The sequence below is a fragment of the Lytechinus pictus genome, chromosome 3 (assembly GCF_037042905.1).
Source record: "Lytechinus pictus isolate F3 Inbred chromosome 3, Lp3.0, whole genome shotgun sequence".
Taxonomy (NCBI): Eukaryota; Metazoa; Echinodermata; class Echinoidea; order Temnopleuroida; family Toxopneustidae; genus Lytechinus; species Lytechinus pictus.
Genome location: NC_087247.1, coordinates 32,371,503 through 32,389,569, shown reverse-complemented (window position 1 = coordinate 32,389,569; position 18,067 = coordinate 32,371,503). Strand labels below are relative to the sequence as shown.

Genomic DNA, 18,067 nt, shown 5'->3' with positions numbered 1-18,067 from the left:
TACTCAGAGCCAGACCTACTTCTTCCAATCTTCATATCAGTACATTAATCTGGGTGAAAACGTAGCTGCCACTTCTCAGCCCAGTCCTCAAGCTCAGTCAAATCATCTTGCAATTTATCGGTGGCCCCTGGAACATCAGAACGAACATACAACTTAGTATCGTCAGCAAACAGCTTGGCAGAAGTCTGCACTGAATCTGGGAGATCATTTACATAAATTAAAATCAAATGGGGCCGAGAACACTACCCTGGGGTATTCCACTGCAAACTTTTGACCAGTGGGAGTGTTGACCACTGACAACGACCCTTTGACGTCTACCAAGCAGAAAGTCACTAATCCATGCATATATTTTAAATTTGACTCCAAGAGCTTGTAGTTTACTAAGAAGTCTGTGATGGGGAACAGTGTCAAAGGCTTTCATAAAATCCATGAACACTACATCTACACTACCGCCATCATCCAAAATGCGGGTCCACTCATCCAGGACTTCTAAAAACTGTGTAGTACAAGAACGTCCAGCAATAAAACCAAGCTGATGAACAGAGAGCCGGTCATTCTCCTGGAGATGACGAATAAGTTGTGTCCTTACCAAGCTTTCAAGTAACTTACAAATAACACATGTCAGACTTACAGGCCTGTAGTTTCTACCTTCTGATTTGCTACCCTTTTTAAATACCGGGGTCACATTAGCACTCTTCCAATCTTCAGGCAAAACTCCTTGTCCTACACTTTTCTGAAACAGAATGGAAATAGGTAAGCAAAGTACACCAGCTAATTCCTTGAGGAAACGTGGATGGATTTGGTCTGGTCCTGGGGCCTTACTTGGTTGCTTTACTTTTTTATACCTCAATATATATGCTTTACGGCTCTCATGGGGAAGGGGGGTGGTGGGGGAAGTGAACGGGTCGGATGTGCCCCTCCCTCACTTGTATCAGTCACTGTACACACACTGGTTCGCATTACGAGCATACTGCGAATATCTCGAGAAAAAACCCGGCTGTAACAAGGATTATTTTTCATATTTTTATTGAGAGCTAGACTAACAAAGTTACATAGTATTTCTTTTTATAATAATATTATTATGATATTATTATTATTATTATTATTTATTTCTATTTTTATGCGTAGTTGGTGCATATTTTCACAAGTTTGAATCTACATAGTAACGTAGTTTTTTTAAGTGTGTATTTCAAATGAGGTGTGGATTATTTCAGAAAATAAATATTTCGTTATTTCAGGTATACACTGCGTTTATTTTTTTTATTCAAGTACTTCAATACTGAATCGATATGCTGGGCAGATATATCGTTGAAAATTTCAAATCCGTGTCCATCACGTTTAAGAAAAAATTACAATAAGATGACAATTTTTTTTTCAAAGTGCAGTGGCACGAAAGCACAAGTTGCTGTATTCAACTGTCGAAAAATCTTCTTTGGCAATGAGCTCTACGAAATACAATGTCTTCAAAATAATGCATTGATGATTAAGTTCTCTATATATGTCATTTAATGCATCTTTCGGAGAAAAAAAATTATAAACACGATTTCAGAACTCAGAACAGTTTTTATTAAATAAAAGTAATGCCTCTTATTTGCTTAAGTTAACGGTGACGATATATCTACCATCTAGTGCATATTTAGATTTTTTTTGTACAAAATAGCTTGCATAATATATATCCGTTACTAAGGCGTCTTCGAATTTCAATATTGATTTCAATTTCCGTCTAAAGCTTGATATAAATGTAACAACAAACAATATTCTAACTTATTGCAGGTTTGTTTCATGATCCAAGTATCCCGTTGTTTCCTATTGAAGTATATGTGAAGTCCATTGAAAGTTTGTTTATGGCCCAAAAGTATCCGGTTTGTTTTTCAGTCTTTATCGCATGGTTGAAGCAATTAGTTCCAGTCAATATTCTATTTTGGCAGGTTTGTTTCATGATCCAATTATCCAGTTGTTTCTTATTGAAGACTATTTCAAGTCAGCTGAAGGTTTGTTTATGGCCCAAAAGTATCCGGTTTGTTTTTAAGGTCGTTATTAGTTGAAGCGATTTGTTCCTATTCCGCCTTCGCAGGCTTGTTCTTGTGCCTGCGTGCGAGCTTTAGGAATCGTTTGAGCTTCTTCTTCTTTGTCGTCGGATCCATTGCCTAAGAAAAGGAAAAAAAGATGAAAAGTAATACAACAAAATAAAAATAAATCGAAATTGTAGTGAAAGGAGATGATAAATGATTAAAAGAGAAAATGGTATATATGGTATTTATTTATATATGATTTTGCGTGGTTCATGCATTAAATGCATGAAAGATCGACATGTCATGATGTATTATCTATTTATCATTAACATTGTATGTTCATCAGTATTTAAAACCCTTGTGGAGTTAAGGTTTTAATGACATCTATCGATTAAATTATTTTCGGTATAATTCCACTTGCAATTTAAACAGGTAATGAAATGTACCGTTTGGAGTCAGAACATACGAGTATAGAAAGAAATTAAAATGAAATCACCCTAAATTAGAGTCAGATTGTTTAATTACCATATGTTGGTTATCAGAAGAGGTGTCCGGAGTCATTCCCAGGTTGGTTGATTTTGGAAATCGTCTCTGTGAAGGCTCCTTCCGGGTCTTTTTGGAAGGCTATATAGAGAGTTAAAAGAAAAAAAAGTTAAGTTCCGAGATTCCTTAACAACTCTCAAGCATATAATATCATTTTTACATTAATAAAACAAAAGTAAGTGTTATCGTTTAAGCCAGTAAATATATATTTTTTTAATCAATGGTAGTATTGAAAGTAAGTTTTTAAAAGGATATCGTATCACCTTTGAAAAATCCCCTCCATTAACAGCAGGAGCAGTGACGATGTCTTCAGATCTTGAAGCATCATTATCTGGCTCTTTTGGACAAGATGGACGTCCATGATCTGGATCGAAGAGATTATTCTCAGATACATCTCCTTGGCCGACGTTGATGAGAAGGTCATTTGGCTGCTTTAGGGGCTCGGTGGTCCAGTTCTGGATCTTGGGACGAGGGACCGGAAAATGACGCTTCAATGGATCACCAAGAGGTCCAGTGTTCTTGATCTCGAGCACATCAGTCGTTTCCCAAGAAGATGGCTTGGGAGCGGCGTCGGTAGTATCATCGAGGACTTTCTTGATCCGAGCAGCAGAAACCACATTGGCAATGTTTTGAAGAGGCTCGCTGGTTGGTCTCATGGTGATCAAGCGTGCCTTGCCCGATGTCTCAGTCGAACCCTCGTTCTTGATAGACTTCACGACAGATCTGGATTCCCTGGTAGAAGTGATCTTTAGGTAAGGCTCATTCAGTGGTTTAACACTGATGAACCTCACGTTGGGATTGCCGCCGTTATTTTGGCTTTGGATGTCGGGCAAATCAGTATCGGATTCGGATTCTTCAGGGGTCATTATCTGCAAGGTAGGTTCTTTAGCCGGAAGAACATTAATGATCCTCGCTTTAGAAGCTACGCCGTTGACCTGGCTTATGCTCTCTGTGTAACATCGGGATTCATCAATGTCTTTGTCCAGGTTAGAGTCATCTGCTGGTCTGATAACGATCTGTTTCAGATTCTCAGCAACTCTGGTTTCATGCACCTTCTCATCAGATACAGAGTCCCAAGGAGCCTTGGTCTTCAAAGGCTCTTGATTGGGTTTGCATGTCGCTGGCAGGATCTCCAGAGGAAGATGGGTCAGTTGGACATCAGATCCGGATCCTTTGGAAGTCTTCGGAGAAAATGACACAGTGGATTCGATGGATGGTGTGATCTTTGGCAGGAAGCTGTAGTCATTGTTACGACTGGGTTGTTCCTAATACAAGAAACCAATTGAATACCATAAGATGTTAATGTTAAATTCATGTCTCTCATTGTTGTTTTGAATATCCTGTACGTTTATGCAAAATTACATTACTGGTAAAGCAATTGAACTCAACCATGCAAAAGCCCCTAAATTATGATTGAAAAATGGACAGTAACGGAGGAGATACTGCTACTTCTCATTTACAAAACTAAAACTGAAAACTGTGCAGACAAAACATAATCTTGGTACATCAGCTCAAATAAATTCAAGGAAACGCGGGGAAACTTAAAAATATATTGATGTCGTATTCAATTTGCAATATTGGTTATGTACCTTATTCACAGAGGTGTGCTTCTGCGTCTGATCTTTCACATCCATGCCAGAATTCTTGGGCGAAGTCAGGGTTTCCTGATAAAATAAAACCAAGTAAAGTATATTACATTACAACATCAATTCAAAAGGGAAAACAAAATTATTTATGGGAAGTATTTCCTGTTAAGGTAGAAATCACATAGTTTAGTATAAGCTACAAATGAGCTAATTAAACTTTTTTTAAACTGTGATAATCGTTTAAATTATCGAGATTCCAAATCCTTCTCATACTAACTTTGATTATTCATTTTGAGATACATACCGGTTGCTTGTTCACAAAGAAGATAGAATACCCTCCTTTTGGAGCAGCAAGCTTTGAGATAAAGAACATAAAGTAAAAGTTGACTTTTAACCTCATAAAACTTATATCAATCACTTTGGAAGTGTAAAGATATTCCTCGAGCTAAAACGGTGTTTTGTTGCAGTAATTCTTAAATGGTTTATCACATATCAACGCATTTAACGATTTATTCCAATTTCCTATAAAGAATTAGTTGTCATCTTACATGCCACACTCGACCAAGGTGAGGTAAACTGATATCATTTTTGAATGCCATGACAGTATTGTATCTGACAGATATGTTCGGTGTGATGACCCACTATAGTATTGATATTATTACCGATAAGTCAAATTTTCACTACACATACAATCAACACTTTGTTTTTGGCATCGAATATGATGATTAAAGTAAAATACATGTTACGATCAATACCTTCTCTTCACGATCCAAAGTATCTCTGTCTTCTGTATTGATGTAATCAGATACAGTAGATGTGCCGGTGTCCTGTAAGAAGTACACGACGTTAACATCTTTATTAGATAGCTCTGAAGTTTGATTGCTGATGTGATGGAAGTTCTCATAAATTCACAATGCATGTACTGTTTTTGGACACAATCTAGTTATTTCATATGTGTTTTATTTGATACACAGGTGAAACATTTATTTGTAGAACTAAACTATTTTTCTAGCAAACTTTAAATCACACACACACGACCCCCCCAAAAAAATAATGAAATAGTAATTAATGCACACCCAAAAAAAAACCCCGTTTACTTTATTTGAAATTATTTATTCTCCAAAAATCTAATGGTACTCACCGGTTGGTTCTGGACGAAGAATATAGAGAATCCTCCCTTGGGAACAGAAGCCTATTAAAAATGAGAGGGAAAATAAATAATTCTTCACTCATCCAGGCATGTTATAACTATTCCATTGATTCAAACACAACTCCATCTTCGGCTGAAAGAGTTGAACCCAATTGCAACTGATGTTGATGAATAAGTTATTAACAATCAAACAATACACGTATGAAAGATTGTTGGGCACGCAAGTAGTTCTTATTTACATATCTTTATTCAACAATATCTTACAACTTACCGTGGAGATCTCAACTGCCGCGCCGTCATCCATCGAAAATTGTTTCTGACCGCTTGGTGACCCAGCAGGAGTGATCTTCATCGACTGCCTAGCCACTACAGAAGGCATGGAAACAAATACCGAGGACGTTGCAGGTGTCTGTTTCTGGACAGTACCAGATACCGTTGGTATAACCGGTGTCGGTGTTCGATATGATAGGTCAACAGTAGCAGACACGGTTGGTATTTCCGGTAAGGATGGTCGAGAAAGGACAGCCCGGCACTCTTCCGATGGTGCGTTGAAAGGCAACTAAATTAAGAAGAAAACAATAAAGAAAATCACTTTCATTTGTATTTAAAGGAGCTCTGACTCCTCGTCAAAATTTTATACATAAAAAAGTCAATTCCGTTTATCGTTAAAAGGCATGTCATGTTCCAATGCAAAGATTAATTTCTTAATATTGAGATGTTGTCCACATGAACATGAAAAATAGTTGATTTCATTTCATGTTATTTTTGTTGTCATTCATGTTATCTTCCTTGATAATGATTATAAAAGTATATTAGAATCTAAACCAATCAAAGACCCACCACTGGTGTTTGGAAGTGCTGGGGTCCTTCGGGGATAGTCAATGTCGTTCCAGTTCTGATATCCGATTTCTTTCCAGTTTGGAAAATGGAATAGAAGTCCTTCGATGGAATATAACGATCTTCTACGTCCTCATCGATATCACGGAATGAAACCTATAAATTAAAAAAAAAAAAAAAACATGCTAATATATAGGCCTAGATATGTATATTTTATCATTACGCTTTGGTTTATTCTTTACTTTTATTTCAACAGAAAAGTATTAATAATTTTCTCAAGATTTCTCTTCAAGTGTTCAACATATATATTCAATATAGGTTGATATATGCCTTGACAAAGGTATGTAGAACTAGGAATGCATGTAAACAGAATACATCAGTTTAAGATTCGTAGATACTTGATGTTATGGGAATATCAGGGGAAAAATGCATCAGTCTTCATACCTTGCCTGCTCGCAGATGGAAAGGGAACCGTTTATTAAGACGGTCCGGTCGCGTTATGTACAGGAAATGGGCATGTCCAGTAAAACACAAAGCCAGGTCGATCCCATTCCAGATATTAGGACTGTAATGAAAAGGAGATGAGATTTAATTCAGTTCCAATTGTGATTAACATGAATTATTTGTAACATATTGATTTTTCGGTCAAGCAGTTGCATGCTTGGGTAATTGCGTTTTATCACTGTATGTGAATTTAAAAAAATGGTTGAACTGTTGAAGCACATAGCTTGGAATATCTTTTTTAAAATAAAGTTCAATGAGTGACAGAATGGAAGATCCCCGAGCATTACCTGACATATCACAATTCGGTTTCCACACCTGCTTCCAATAGTACTATTTTATTGGAAAGAATATAACCTAGGCATAAACTTTCCATTTACATGTATAGGAATTAAGTTCTTCAAAACAGGTCAATATTCAGGATAGTTCCCCGTGTGCTTACAAAATTGGTATATAATTTTACTATTAAGTTAATCTGTTTTATTTTGTGTGTGCAAAAAGTCATTTAAAAAAGGGGTATGGTTTAGGTTTTCAATCGATCAGTTTCTAATGAAAACAGAAGATCGCTAATAACTTAAGAGTTTTTAAGAAGATTACATTCCTTTTGATATATTTATGTGATACATATTCTATATAATTATTCAAAGTGATAGATAAAAATAAAAATTATGTAATACCTTTTCAGAACTGGGTAGACGTACAAGGATAGAAGTCGATAGGTAGGCTCAGCTACAAACCAAACACTAAAGAAGATAGTGAATGGTAAATAGAAGGGCACCTTTCTTGGGTGGTTCTTGATCGTCACGAAACAGCCGTATACGAAAATGATAGCACCTGATAATACAGAGAGAGAGAGAGGGGGAGGGGGGCGAACACAACCTGTTGTAATTTTCATACTAGTAAATAATAGAAGCGGGTAATAATGTACCATAAAGCGCTTAGAGACTCCTTAGACTTACTTATCAGATATCTAGTGAAAAAAAAACTATTCCTGATATATTCCCATTGTTAATTTTTGTGCGGTTTGGTCCACTTGGCTTAATCTGTAGAAGGAAACTATGAATTATGAAATAACTCATCTCATATGGCCACGTTTTCATAAAATGTTGTCAACATTATCAATGTGTCATTTCGTGACACTTGCCCCCCCCCCCCCCATATAAAAAGGAAGAGACCAGTGCTTTTCAGCCAATCAAATCAAACACTTTTCAAGTAACTTACTAATATAACCCATATAGAGTTGATTCAGTTACAAGTGCGAACCATTTCATGAAACCATACCATTTATTTCAGGACTTTAATCAATCTTGATATCAATCAACATTTCTTACCAGTAAACTTTAGGCCAATCAAACCGCTTGCTGATAGTGACGTCATACTAACAATGATGTCTTGGGGGTCCAGGAGCACACGTTGGTCCAAGAAGACGATGGTGTAGAAGGTCAAGTAGATGAAACCAAAACATATCGTCTTCACTGTTCCAGGAAGGCTTATCTGAGCTCTGTATAGAGGAATCGTGAAATCATATTCATGCTTTATTATCATCATCATCATTGTCTTGGAAATCATCATTATTATCATTATTATCATCATCATCATCATTATCACCTTATAATATAACCTTAATTCACGTCTATTAGTTTCGGCATTGTGTGAGGTAGTACTTACCTGGTGATAGAGAACCCCTTTGACACAAGCAGCAGAACACACACAAAGAAAACCGTAGACAGCCACGAGAATACCTCAGCTGAAAAAAAATAACAGAAATGAGACATATATACTTATCATATCAGACTACACTGCTGTATTTAGTAGAACTTGATCTACCCGATACTTTTCAGTCTGCTTGTCGACCTCGTCACAGAGTCAAGACACCAATCTTATTTTGTTAAGATGGAAAGTGCGCTGTATAAATGATGATTATATTGTTATCACTATTAATACTGATGCAACAGTTTATTACACTTTTTTATCATTATGTTTTATGTGTTTATAGTTCATTTCAAGAAAGTACATATATTATAATTATTTCAATAAAATGTTTTGTTGCTGGAATATTGCTAATCGAAAAGTTTATCATTGAAAATATTTTCATAAATGAAATAAACTTTAATTTACCAGCGTCTTGCATCTTAGTCATTTCAAGTCCGGTCCGGGCAAACCTTGATAAATCGATGTTTAGGAGTAGAAGACACACTGTCTTGAAGAACAGACTGCTATAGAATAACCGATAGGTTAGGTGCAGCAGTTTCCTCAGCGACAAGACGTCTAGAATAAGAATGATGTCACATTTTTTCATAAATAAAATGTTAAACATAAAGCGATTTGATAGCTATAAAGAATCATATGACCAAAATCAAATGTCATTTAAGAAAAAAATAAGGAATATGTAAAAGAGAAAAAAAAGTGAGAAAAAGATAATAGAATGAAGGCAAAATAACTAAATGCCTATTACAACTATAGAAACTATAACAACTATAAAACTTTCAAATTAAAAAAAGATGTCCACCAAACCTTCAAGGTTCAGCAAAAGAAAAAAAAAACAATTAAAGCTTATACGAGATGAATTTATTTTTCGAAAGACCGATTATATTTAATAACGAATTGAAAATCAGTTAGACTTACATCTGAATCGAGTAGCCACGATAGTCATCACCACGTATCCAAGAAAGAAGGCCAAGTCAGTCTCCATCATGACTAAAAGGGTGGTAAAAAATCATTTTTCATACATTTTGTTTGAAAATAAAGAGAACATCAATGTAATTTTTACTTCGTTAAAAACATGTAAAGTTATATTGCCTATATTATACATGTAATTGAATCGCAAGCAATCAATCAACGATAAATCAAATGATCACATCCAATGAATCACTAGCTACACTCATTTGTTCGTTTATTCAATCAATAAAAAAATAGGCGATTAATAATCGTTTGCTGACATTCTCAATTAGTCAATCACAAACTCAATTAATACATACTCCATTCGCTCACTCAATTACCGTCTTCCCCCTCACTCATCCATTCATTCTTATATACTCTTTCAATCAGTCAATCTATCCATCCATCAATATAATACACTTATCAATACGTTTATTTGGTAATATTTTATGATTTTTTATGTTATATTCTGTATCCTTTAAATAAAGATAATTTCTTGAATCTATATCCCAAATTAGACCTCTGTTTTTTTTTTATGTTATGATTACTGAATTTTTAAAGATCTTTTATGGGCTGTATAATTATCATAATCATCATTATATATACACATATTCTAAGGACAACTATATAAAATAAATAAATTATGCAAAATCTTACATTTCTGATTTTCAGCGAATTCTTTGAGACGATTGTTTCCATTTGTCATGTGCAAAGAAAACGAGACATTCCTCAACCCTTTCCGGTTGGATCGGCAATTAGTCAGGTGAACGAAATAGTACTGTGGGCGCTGTCGGGATTCGAAGTCGATGGTACCTTGACAAACCAGCCACTGGATAAGAAAAAAAACAAGATGATATATCAAATTAGGAAAGTATCGAAAGTAAGGATAAAATAACTAGGGGCGGATCCAGGATTTTTCCTAGATGAAAATCTGACAAGTATAAAACCAAAAAGGAAAAAAAAAAAGGTTTTCACCGGCCCTAAATTGAAAGTCACTTCGTCCGAGGAAAATTTGACAAGCAAAAAAAAAAGTTTGTCATCTGTCATTTCATCAGCGGAAAATTTGACCAACAAGCAAAAAAGGGGTGCAAATTTGAATAAGAACGGTGTATCTACAATCGGCCCGTGCCCCCCCCCCCCCTTTCGATCCACCACTGAAAATTACAATCTAATGAAAATTTGGAAGGAAATTCTGTTGTTCTCAGTTTATTTATGTTTATGTTTAAGTTTATGTCTCTATAAATTGATTTAAAAAGGATGATGAGTTAGTATTATATCATTACCATAATATTATTACCAATATAAAAACTGATACTAACAAAAATAATGATAAAAATAATATAATAACAATAATATAATAATACAATGACAGAATGATAAAGGCTTATGTAGGCCTACCCTAAAGAGAATTTACAATAAATTCTGTAAATATCAATTTTGCCAAATATCAATTAATATACGCCAGAACTGCTAAAGTTTACAAGGAACAGTTAGGCAGCATTTCCACAAATTGGTTAGATGATCTTGACCATGATGGGCAAATTTTTACTGAATATAATTATGTTGCCCAGTGAAATTTACTCAAATATTGACAGTGTAACGCCGTATACTCACTTTGAAACCATTGTCATCAGTAGTCACGTGACAAACAGGATCAAGGCCAGTCAATTTGATTTTAAAATCAAGATCTTTAACCCGATCAATCTTTCCCCGACAGGTCTATCAGAGAAGAAAAGAAATATTAGCCAATATTACGTTGAAGATGCTAGAAGACATTTTAACTTTAACTTAATCGGTATATTGTGACACGCTTATTTATTTTTTTTTTAGGGGAAGTTTTATTTTTTTTTTATTAAGTCTAAATAACCATGATTATTTTCATGGTTTCTCCGTTTTAAAATTCGATATTTTTTTTTACAGCTTAGACATTCTGTGACTGTTTTCAGGATAAAAAGAATGGTATCAAAATGTCATATTTTGATTTAAAAAAATAGCAGATCACCACTGACTCTCATTGATCATCTTATAGAGGGAAGAAAAGAAAAAAAGATACAATAAATGCAAACGAATAACTTCGGATCATAACTGCATTAGTAACTTTTTATATTGTACTAAGATTGAATATAAAATCAATCAAAAAAAATGTTTGATTACCAGTCTATTTTCGTTCGGTCGTATGCTTCCCCACTGTCCATAGCTTTCATCGAATATGACAAGTCGATAGCAGCATTGGTCCTTTTAAAACAAGGTTTTTATTTTCATATAAAATGTTAACACAATGAATAATAAAAACTGATATACAATAGAAGCATGCGTGCAATTTTACCATTCCTCGGCCGATCTCAAATTGTTGATTAACCAGTCCTGTAGCACACACAAGTAACATCTATAACAATAGTCAAATGACCACAATAATAACAAAAAAAAATAATTTAACATCAATCATCAACTCAAAGCCGTATGTTAAAACTGGCAGATATTGCAATTCTATACCAAAACGAAAAATATTATATTTAAGTTTGAACTTCAAATACAGTGTCCAACAAAATTCATTCAATCTGTTATAACTTTGAAACCTGACCAATCTTTAGTGTGTTCAATCTAAAATTAAGATTTGTTTCAATCCAGTATACTCTATCTAAAGGGGATTACTTACAGCTGGGTAGGTTATAGTATACTTCAGAATGTTGTCTTCGGTGTTTTGGAAGTAAAAGTGATCCAAAAAGACAATATCCTGGAAGAGAGAAAGAGAAAGAGAGAGAGGGGAGGGGGAGATCTAGCATTATTTTAAGAGCGCATAAAATTTAATGCAGAAGAGAAATTTCTTCGGGAAATGTTAAAATATCTACTATTTTCAACATGTTTAAAGACTACATGTAAAAATTATGTGAACATTTTTAAGCACGTTGTGAAAGACCATCATGCACTCTATTGTCTGAAATTTCTTTTACACAAAATCTTTCAAATTAAAAAAATTATCAGAGTGACGGGCTTCAACAACGTATTCAACACTTCAAATAGCGTTTTTACAATGTAGGTAAATGAAATATTATTTATTCATTGAAATTATTACGAGGGTTTATTCTCCTGGATTTTTTTTTTTTTTTATTTCGACGTAGGCCTGATTTCCAACACTGTTTTTAATTATATACGTGAAGTATTATCCGGAACTATATATGTTTCGAAAGACATGCAAGTATGAATTGCCCTTTTCTTGCGTTTTCTTGCAAAACAGTTTATAATATACGGAGTAGGGTCTAAAACTTATCAGTATGTATGTAATTGCATTCTTAAATATGGTTTATAATGTTTCAATACTTTTGCTGAAAATCATTAGAGAATAATAATTAAAAAACAAAAATGAATTGTGCATTCCTGGCTCTTTATTATTAAGGCCATGCAGGTATTCCTGGTGACATTTTCAGTGAGAAAATACTCAGTTCAGTCCATTGACTAAGAGTGTCGTGAAGTTTTAAATTAAAAGGATGACATCTTTTTTAGTAGAAAACGAAACTATCTGCAAATTATTAGTATGTTTTTTTACTCTTTGGCAAACACAGGAGTTACATCTTCAGAAGATGATCTTCTTATACGCCCATTTAGTCGTTGCAAATCGGGACAGGTTGTAAATCGGAAAAATCCGGACAAGAGTGGGCAATTTCAAGAATTAATCTTTACAAACATTATTTTTCTCATTAATTTGTTTATAGTCAATGTTGGACAACACAATGAAATTATTACCATATTTTTTTCATAATTTGTTTTAATTCAACCAGAGCAGGATTTTTTGTTGTCCCGACACTATAAAACCCATCTTCTCATTCAGAGGCCAGGCCCAATCTACCCCCCCCCTTCTCTTTCCCTAATCACCCCCATCTCTTTCTTTTGTAACTCACTTGTTCCGTAGAGATTTCCCCGCGTTTGAATTTGGCATCGGCATTGCCCGAAACGAGCAAAATGCAGGCCAAAACCAGCACGAAGAATTTTTCAAGTTCCATAGTCGATCTTCCGGTAAATCAGCTTTATTCACTTGATTTTCTAGCGAATTTACATGCTGAACTAAAAGTTTGTTCCGATCGATGATAAGCTTAAAAAATTGTGATTAGCTGGTAGCAACGCGTTGACAATCATAAAACAGTGAGCGGATGACGTATGCGCGCAGAGGGGAGTGACGTAACAATGCATGCGCTTGCATGAAAAAAGTGTAAGTGGGTCGGTGGCATAGAGATAATTGTGGGCGGTGGCCACTATCATGGTCATTCTTTTGAGAGGAGCTATTCGAATCTTAATTGGGTTCCAAAAGAAACTTGTAAAACTTTACAAGGGCACTGCACAAATTCCACGTAGTCAAAATGAACAGTGTATCGAATTTAACACAGACTTTCATTTGATAATACTACTTAAAATACACCGTATACAGATGCTGCAGAATATTGCAGCTAGGCTAGTATTAAACTCGTACTCCTAGACAACACAGCATTACCAGTACCCTGAAGAAATTACATTGGCTTTCTGTTGAAAAGCGCATCACAATTAAGATTCGTTTAGTTTTTAAAGCTCAGCATGGCTTATCTCCATCATACTTGTCCAATTTACTAAATGATTATTACCCACCCCGTAACCTTCGATCAAGCAAACAAGTACTTCTTCAAATTTCCAAAACCCACACAAGCTTTTATGGTAGCAGATCATTTGCTGTAGCTGGACCAACCCTTTGGAACAAATTACCCAGACATATCAGACAGGCATCCACTTATTCAACTTTCAAGTCCTTACTCAAAACCCATCTTTTCCGAAACTCATAACTAGGTGTAGTATAGGTAATTATTTTATAGGTAATAATTGTAAGTTTAAATATTAAGTTATTTTGTAATTCACAAGTCTATTTTCTTTGTTTGCAGATGTGTATTTTGTATCCTTTATTGTAAAGCGCGTAGAGAAACTTTCAGTTTATTCTGCGCAATATAAGAGAAGTATTATTATAATTATTATAAAATTAAAACAAACGAACAAAAGGAAAAAGTTGTCAAATCTCCGAAGTCGTCCAAAGAGGGCGCTATAGACAACGTACATCGGAACGACTTGGAATTTGCCACATTGTGTTAAAATAATACAGCTCACTTTAATGAATTTTTAAAATCTATTTTCTATGCTCCCTCTGTCATTCTCCTCTTTTACCTGTCAGTCCCACCAATATCACAGCCTGTGTTCCAACTCGCCGTACTTGCAAACACCTTAACAAAAATCATGATGGCTATATAAACCAGGACACTGGGGACGACTTTTAAGTCTGGGAGCTGGGGGTTATGTTGAGATATAAAAACAAGTCCCCATCTCCTCCCAAAAAATCTTTTCGGAGCATTTTTTTTTTGCTTGCTTGTCAACCTGATTTCCAGGGGTGCTGCCTATGGTAAATAGCATAAGCAGCACTCCCAGAAAAATATATATAATATTGGGGGTGCTTCAGCACCTCTATACCCCCGCATCCCAATGTCATGGAAAACCTCACTTGTTCTACTAACAGACAGTCAAATTATCAGATCGTCTAACACCATCACGGCCAAATTCACTTGGTCTACTATAATTAAATTACTGCATTGCCCAACCATTTGGTCTACTAGTAACTATCATTTAGTATAATACCAAGATTGTCCTATTTTCACTTCGTGTATCCTTATTTAGCACTTTGTGAAATTAAAATCTGGTTAATAAGCACTTCGTCTAATCATAATATAGACAAAGCGGTGTTAGATCAAGTGAATATTAGACCAAGATCGTGTAGCCTAGTGGAAATTAGATAAATATGGCTTAATGGCAATTAGGCAAAATGGTTAGAAAACGAGCAGGTTGTAGACGAATAATGATTAGTCCATATGTCGTGAGAGCCAACTACACATGGGTGTCGATCACGGGGGGGGATGGGGGGGGGGGATATATCCCCCCAATATTTCAAGTGGGGGGGGGGGGATGGCCTGTATTATCATCCCCCCCCCAATAATTTAGGGTAGAAAAATTATAATAATGATGATGAAAAAATGAAAAGTTTGATCATGATGATTATAGTGATGATTATAGTATGCCATCAATCAGTTTGTTTCTCTCACAATTTATGTATATTGTTATTAAATAAAAACATTCTTTTTCAGGACTATTAAACAGATGGGTGGAGGTTCAAGATGAAAAAGAATGAAATGTTTATGTATATGAAATTTTTTAACACATAACATAAAAGGACCCCAACGAAAAAATACTTTTGGTGTTCCATCCCACCAATGGTGAATAAATTAATTTTAATACATTAATTAATTCAAAAGGGTGGAACAATAAACGGGAGTAAAAGGGTGGCAAGATAAATCGTCTAAGGAATGACCATATAGATATTACAGTAATAGCTCTATGGAATGACGGTAAGCCCGATGGCGCACGAGAAGCCGAATCTGCATGTTATCATCATGCATTAAGAAAAAAGATATTGCCAGTCGGGTTAGATTTAAGAGAGAAGTTGTATACACAAAGGCGTCGATCGGGGGGGGGGCAGGGGGGGGGGCGATCGCCCCGCCAATGAAAATATTTGGGGGAACATATCGTTTTGCCCCCCCTCCCAATAATTCCGCATGTGCAACTAAAAATAAAATAAGATTGTAATGCTACACTGAAACCAGCAAGCGAGATTGAGATACCAACTCGATTTTGATTTAAAATCGTGCTCAAAATGTCTGCTTTTCAGATTGGAATATAAAAAATTTCAGCTCGCGCTTCGCGCTCGCATCATTTCTGTACCAAAACCCCATACTTTTCATGATTAAATAGGTGAATAGAATGTCCCTTTTTCAGTTCTATACCTCAAAAGAACACCCGCTTCGATTTGCAATAATCTTTTGTTGGATATATATCTTGTTCTTTATTAAAAGCGTCCATTAAACTGTCTTTTTTCCAGATCGAAATATCAACATTTTCAGCTGGCGCTTTGCGCTCGCATCTATTGTTCTTCTAGATACCCATCTTAATAATTGGTACCAAAAATGCTTAGAATATCAAGCTTTCACGTCAGAAATAAAGAAATTTTAGCTCGCTCTCTAGTGAGATACATGTATCTATGCTCCTCATGAGTTACTACAAACAAACCTAAACAGGTACATTTTTCCTGTTTTCATGTCATACTAAAAAATTTCAGCTCGCGCTTCGCGTCGCATGTTGAATGTTGATTCATGATTTTGCCCCCCCCCCCATCTGAAAAATGGATCGACGCCCCTGTGTATACATCATGCTCAATAAACTATGAACATGGTCCAGACAATTTGTCATTTTTTCTTTCGTATGAGTTTAGAATAGGCTTACTTGTAACACAAATTGAATTTTCAAAAAAGAAATATAAGTACACTATAACAATGAAGGAATTTACAAGAACACCATGCATATCAATCACTCCCAAATGTCCTAACTTGTGATTTTAGTGGGGTAATGTTGAAAGATCTCCATCCGCAAGAACTTTTGTGTCAATCATCCCCCCCAACCAAGAATACCGATCGACACCCATGCAACTACAAATAGACATAATGACAATTACCCATGTCAAGTATTATGTAAATTTCCAGAAATGTTCATAATTGAAAAAAAAAATGTTATGGTAATGTCGATTTCGTGTTAACACGACACTATAAAATCGAATGTGGCTTTTGGTTTCTTAAGATGGTCAAAATGACGTCCGTAATCTTAACCATTAGGATAGCAGATTACTTGCTAATATAAGGAACGCTCATTTATCTCGAGAAGACAACGCTGTTCTACATAGTGTCATATTGGACAAAATTTTAATGGGTAATTTATCATTTTCCCGCCATCGCAGCCAACATGAAGTGATTATTTTGCGTGTACGGTTACGCGGAGAGGGAAAGAGAGGAGAAATTGTTTACGTCATTGCTTGACATAAATCGTCTTGAATTACCATCTATACATTTTCATCCAAATAATTGGGGGTAGGCATGCACGCGGATGGGAGTGGGAGGTGCTATTTCCCGGCCTCCTGGACTTTAAAACAAAAATGAGAGACTGGGAAAAATCAGAAGAAAACAATTCTAAATAGTATGCCTGTCACATAAATTGGGAAGAAAATGTGAGCCCCTCGCGCCTTGAGCCAATCCAGTGGCGTAACAGGGGTCGGTGGCCAGGGGGGGGGGTGGCAAGAGCCAAAAATTTCCCGGTCATATCATGGTATGAACAGGATTTTTTTATGATTGTGCCCCAAGCATTAGGGCGAAGGTGAATGCGTGATTAGTACAAAAAAGAGGGGGCAAACAGCATGGTGCGCCCAGCAAAAAGTTGTTTAATATAAGTCCCGAGCGAGCGAAGCGAGCGAGAAAAAAAATCAGCTTTTCATGAGAATCTAACTTTGAGATTGATTTTGACATAGTATTCAGAAAATAACATCACATCTTTCACCTTCCTTTCCTTTTCTTTGATCTTTTCTTTTTAGTTCTCTGTTTTTAAACTTTTGGGGGCCAGTGCTATGCGGATCGGGTCCGGGGCAATTGCACCCCAGGATTTTTAACCTCGGGGGAGGAAAAAGAACATTTGGGGGCGGGTCAACACACAAATATTCTGCCTATTTCTCAAAATCGAGCAAGAAGCGCGAGCTATTTTTTTTTAACGTAGACCCTACTTACTTGAAAAGGGACCTGTTAAGGGCTAGCTGTTTGCATTGGGTCATGAAGATGATATCTCACCAAATAAATAATGCGAGCGCGAAGCCCGAGCTGAAAATTTTTGACATCCTGAGATAA

The 18,067-nt window shown here is 35.7% G+C and overlaps 1 protein-coding gene across 1 annotated transcript; it reads right to left on the bottom strand.

Annotated features, from left to right (window-relative positions):
* Window positions 1-1,122: 1,122 nt before the first annotated feature.
* Window positions 1,123-13,285, bottom strand: LOC129255688 (uncharacterized). Its single transcript, XM_064095959.1, has 20 exons — window positions 13,184-13,285; window positions 11,944-12,021; window positions 11,442-11,522; window positions 10,902-11,006; window positions 9,945-10,116; window positions 9,255-9,326; window positions 8,748-8,897; window positions 8,298-8,376; window positions 7,961-8,130; window positions 7,307-7,463; window positions 6,573-6,693; window positions 6,132-6,284; window positions 5,563-5,850; window positions 5,283-5,333; window positions 4,897-4,968; window positions 4,446-4,496; window positions 4,145-4,219; window positions 2,819-3,820; window positions 2,538-2,636; window positions 1,123-2,147 (listed from the first exon to the last, which is right to left on the bottom strand). The coding sequence occupies exons 1-20, from the start codon at window positions 13,283-13,285 to the stop codon at window positions 2,058-2,060; spliced, it is 3,168 nt and encodes a 1,055-aa protein (XP_063952029.1). The 3' UTR covers window positions 1,123-2,057.
* Between the last annotated feature and the right edge of the window lie 4,782 nt (window positions 13,286-18,067).

Coding starts and splice junctions, on each gene's coding strand:
- LOC129255688 (XM_064095959.1), bottom strand. CDS start 13,285: ATGGAACTTGAAAAATTCTTCGTGCTGGTTTTGGCCTGCATTTTGCTC. Junction 4,969..5,282: donor TCTTCGTCCAGAACCAACCG/GTGAGTACCATT, acceptor TACTTCTTACAG/GACACCGGCACATCTACTGT. Junction 4,497..4,896: donor CTTTGGATCGTGAAGAGAAG/GTATTGATCGTA, acceptor TTTATCTCAAAG/CTTGCTGCTCCAAAAGGAGG.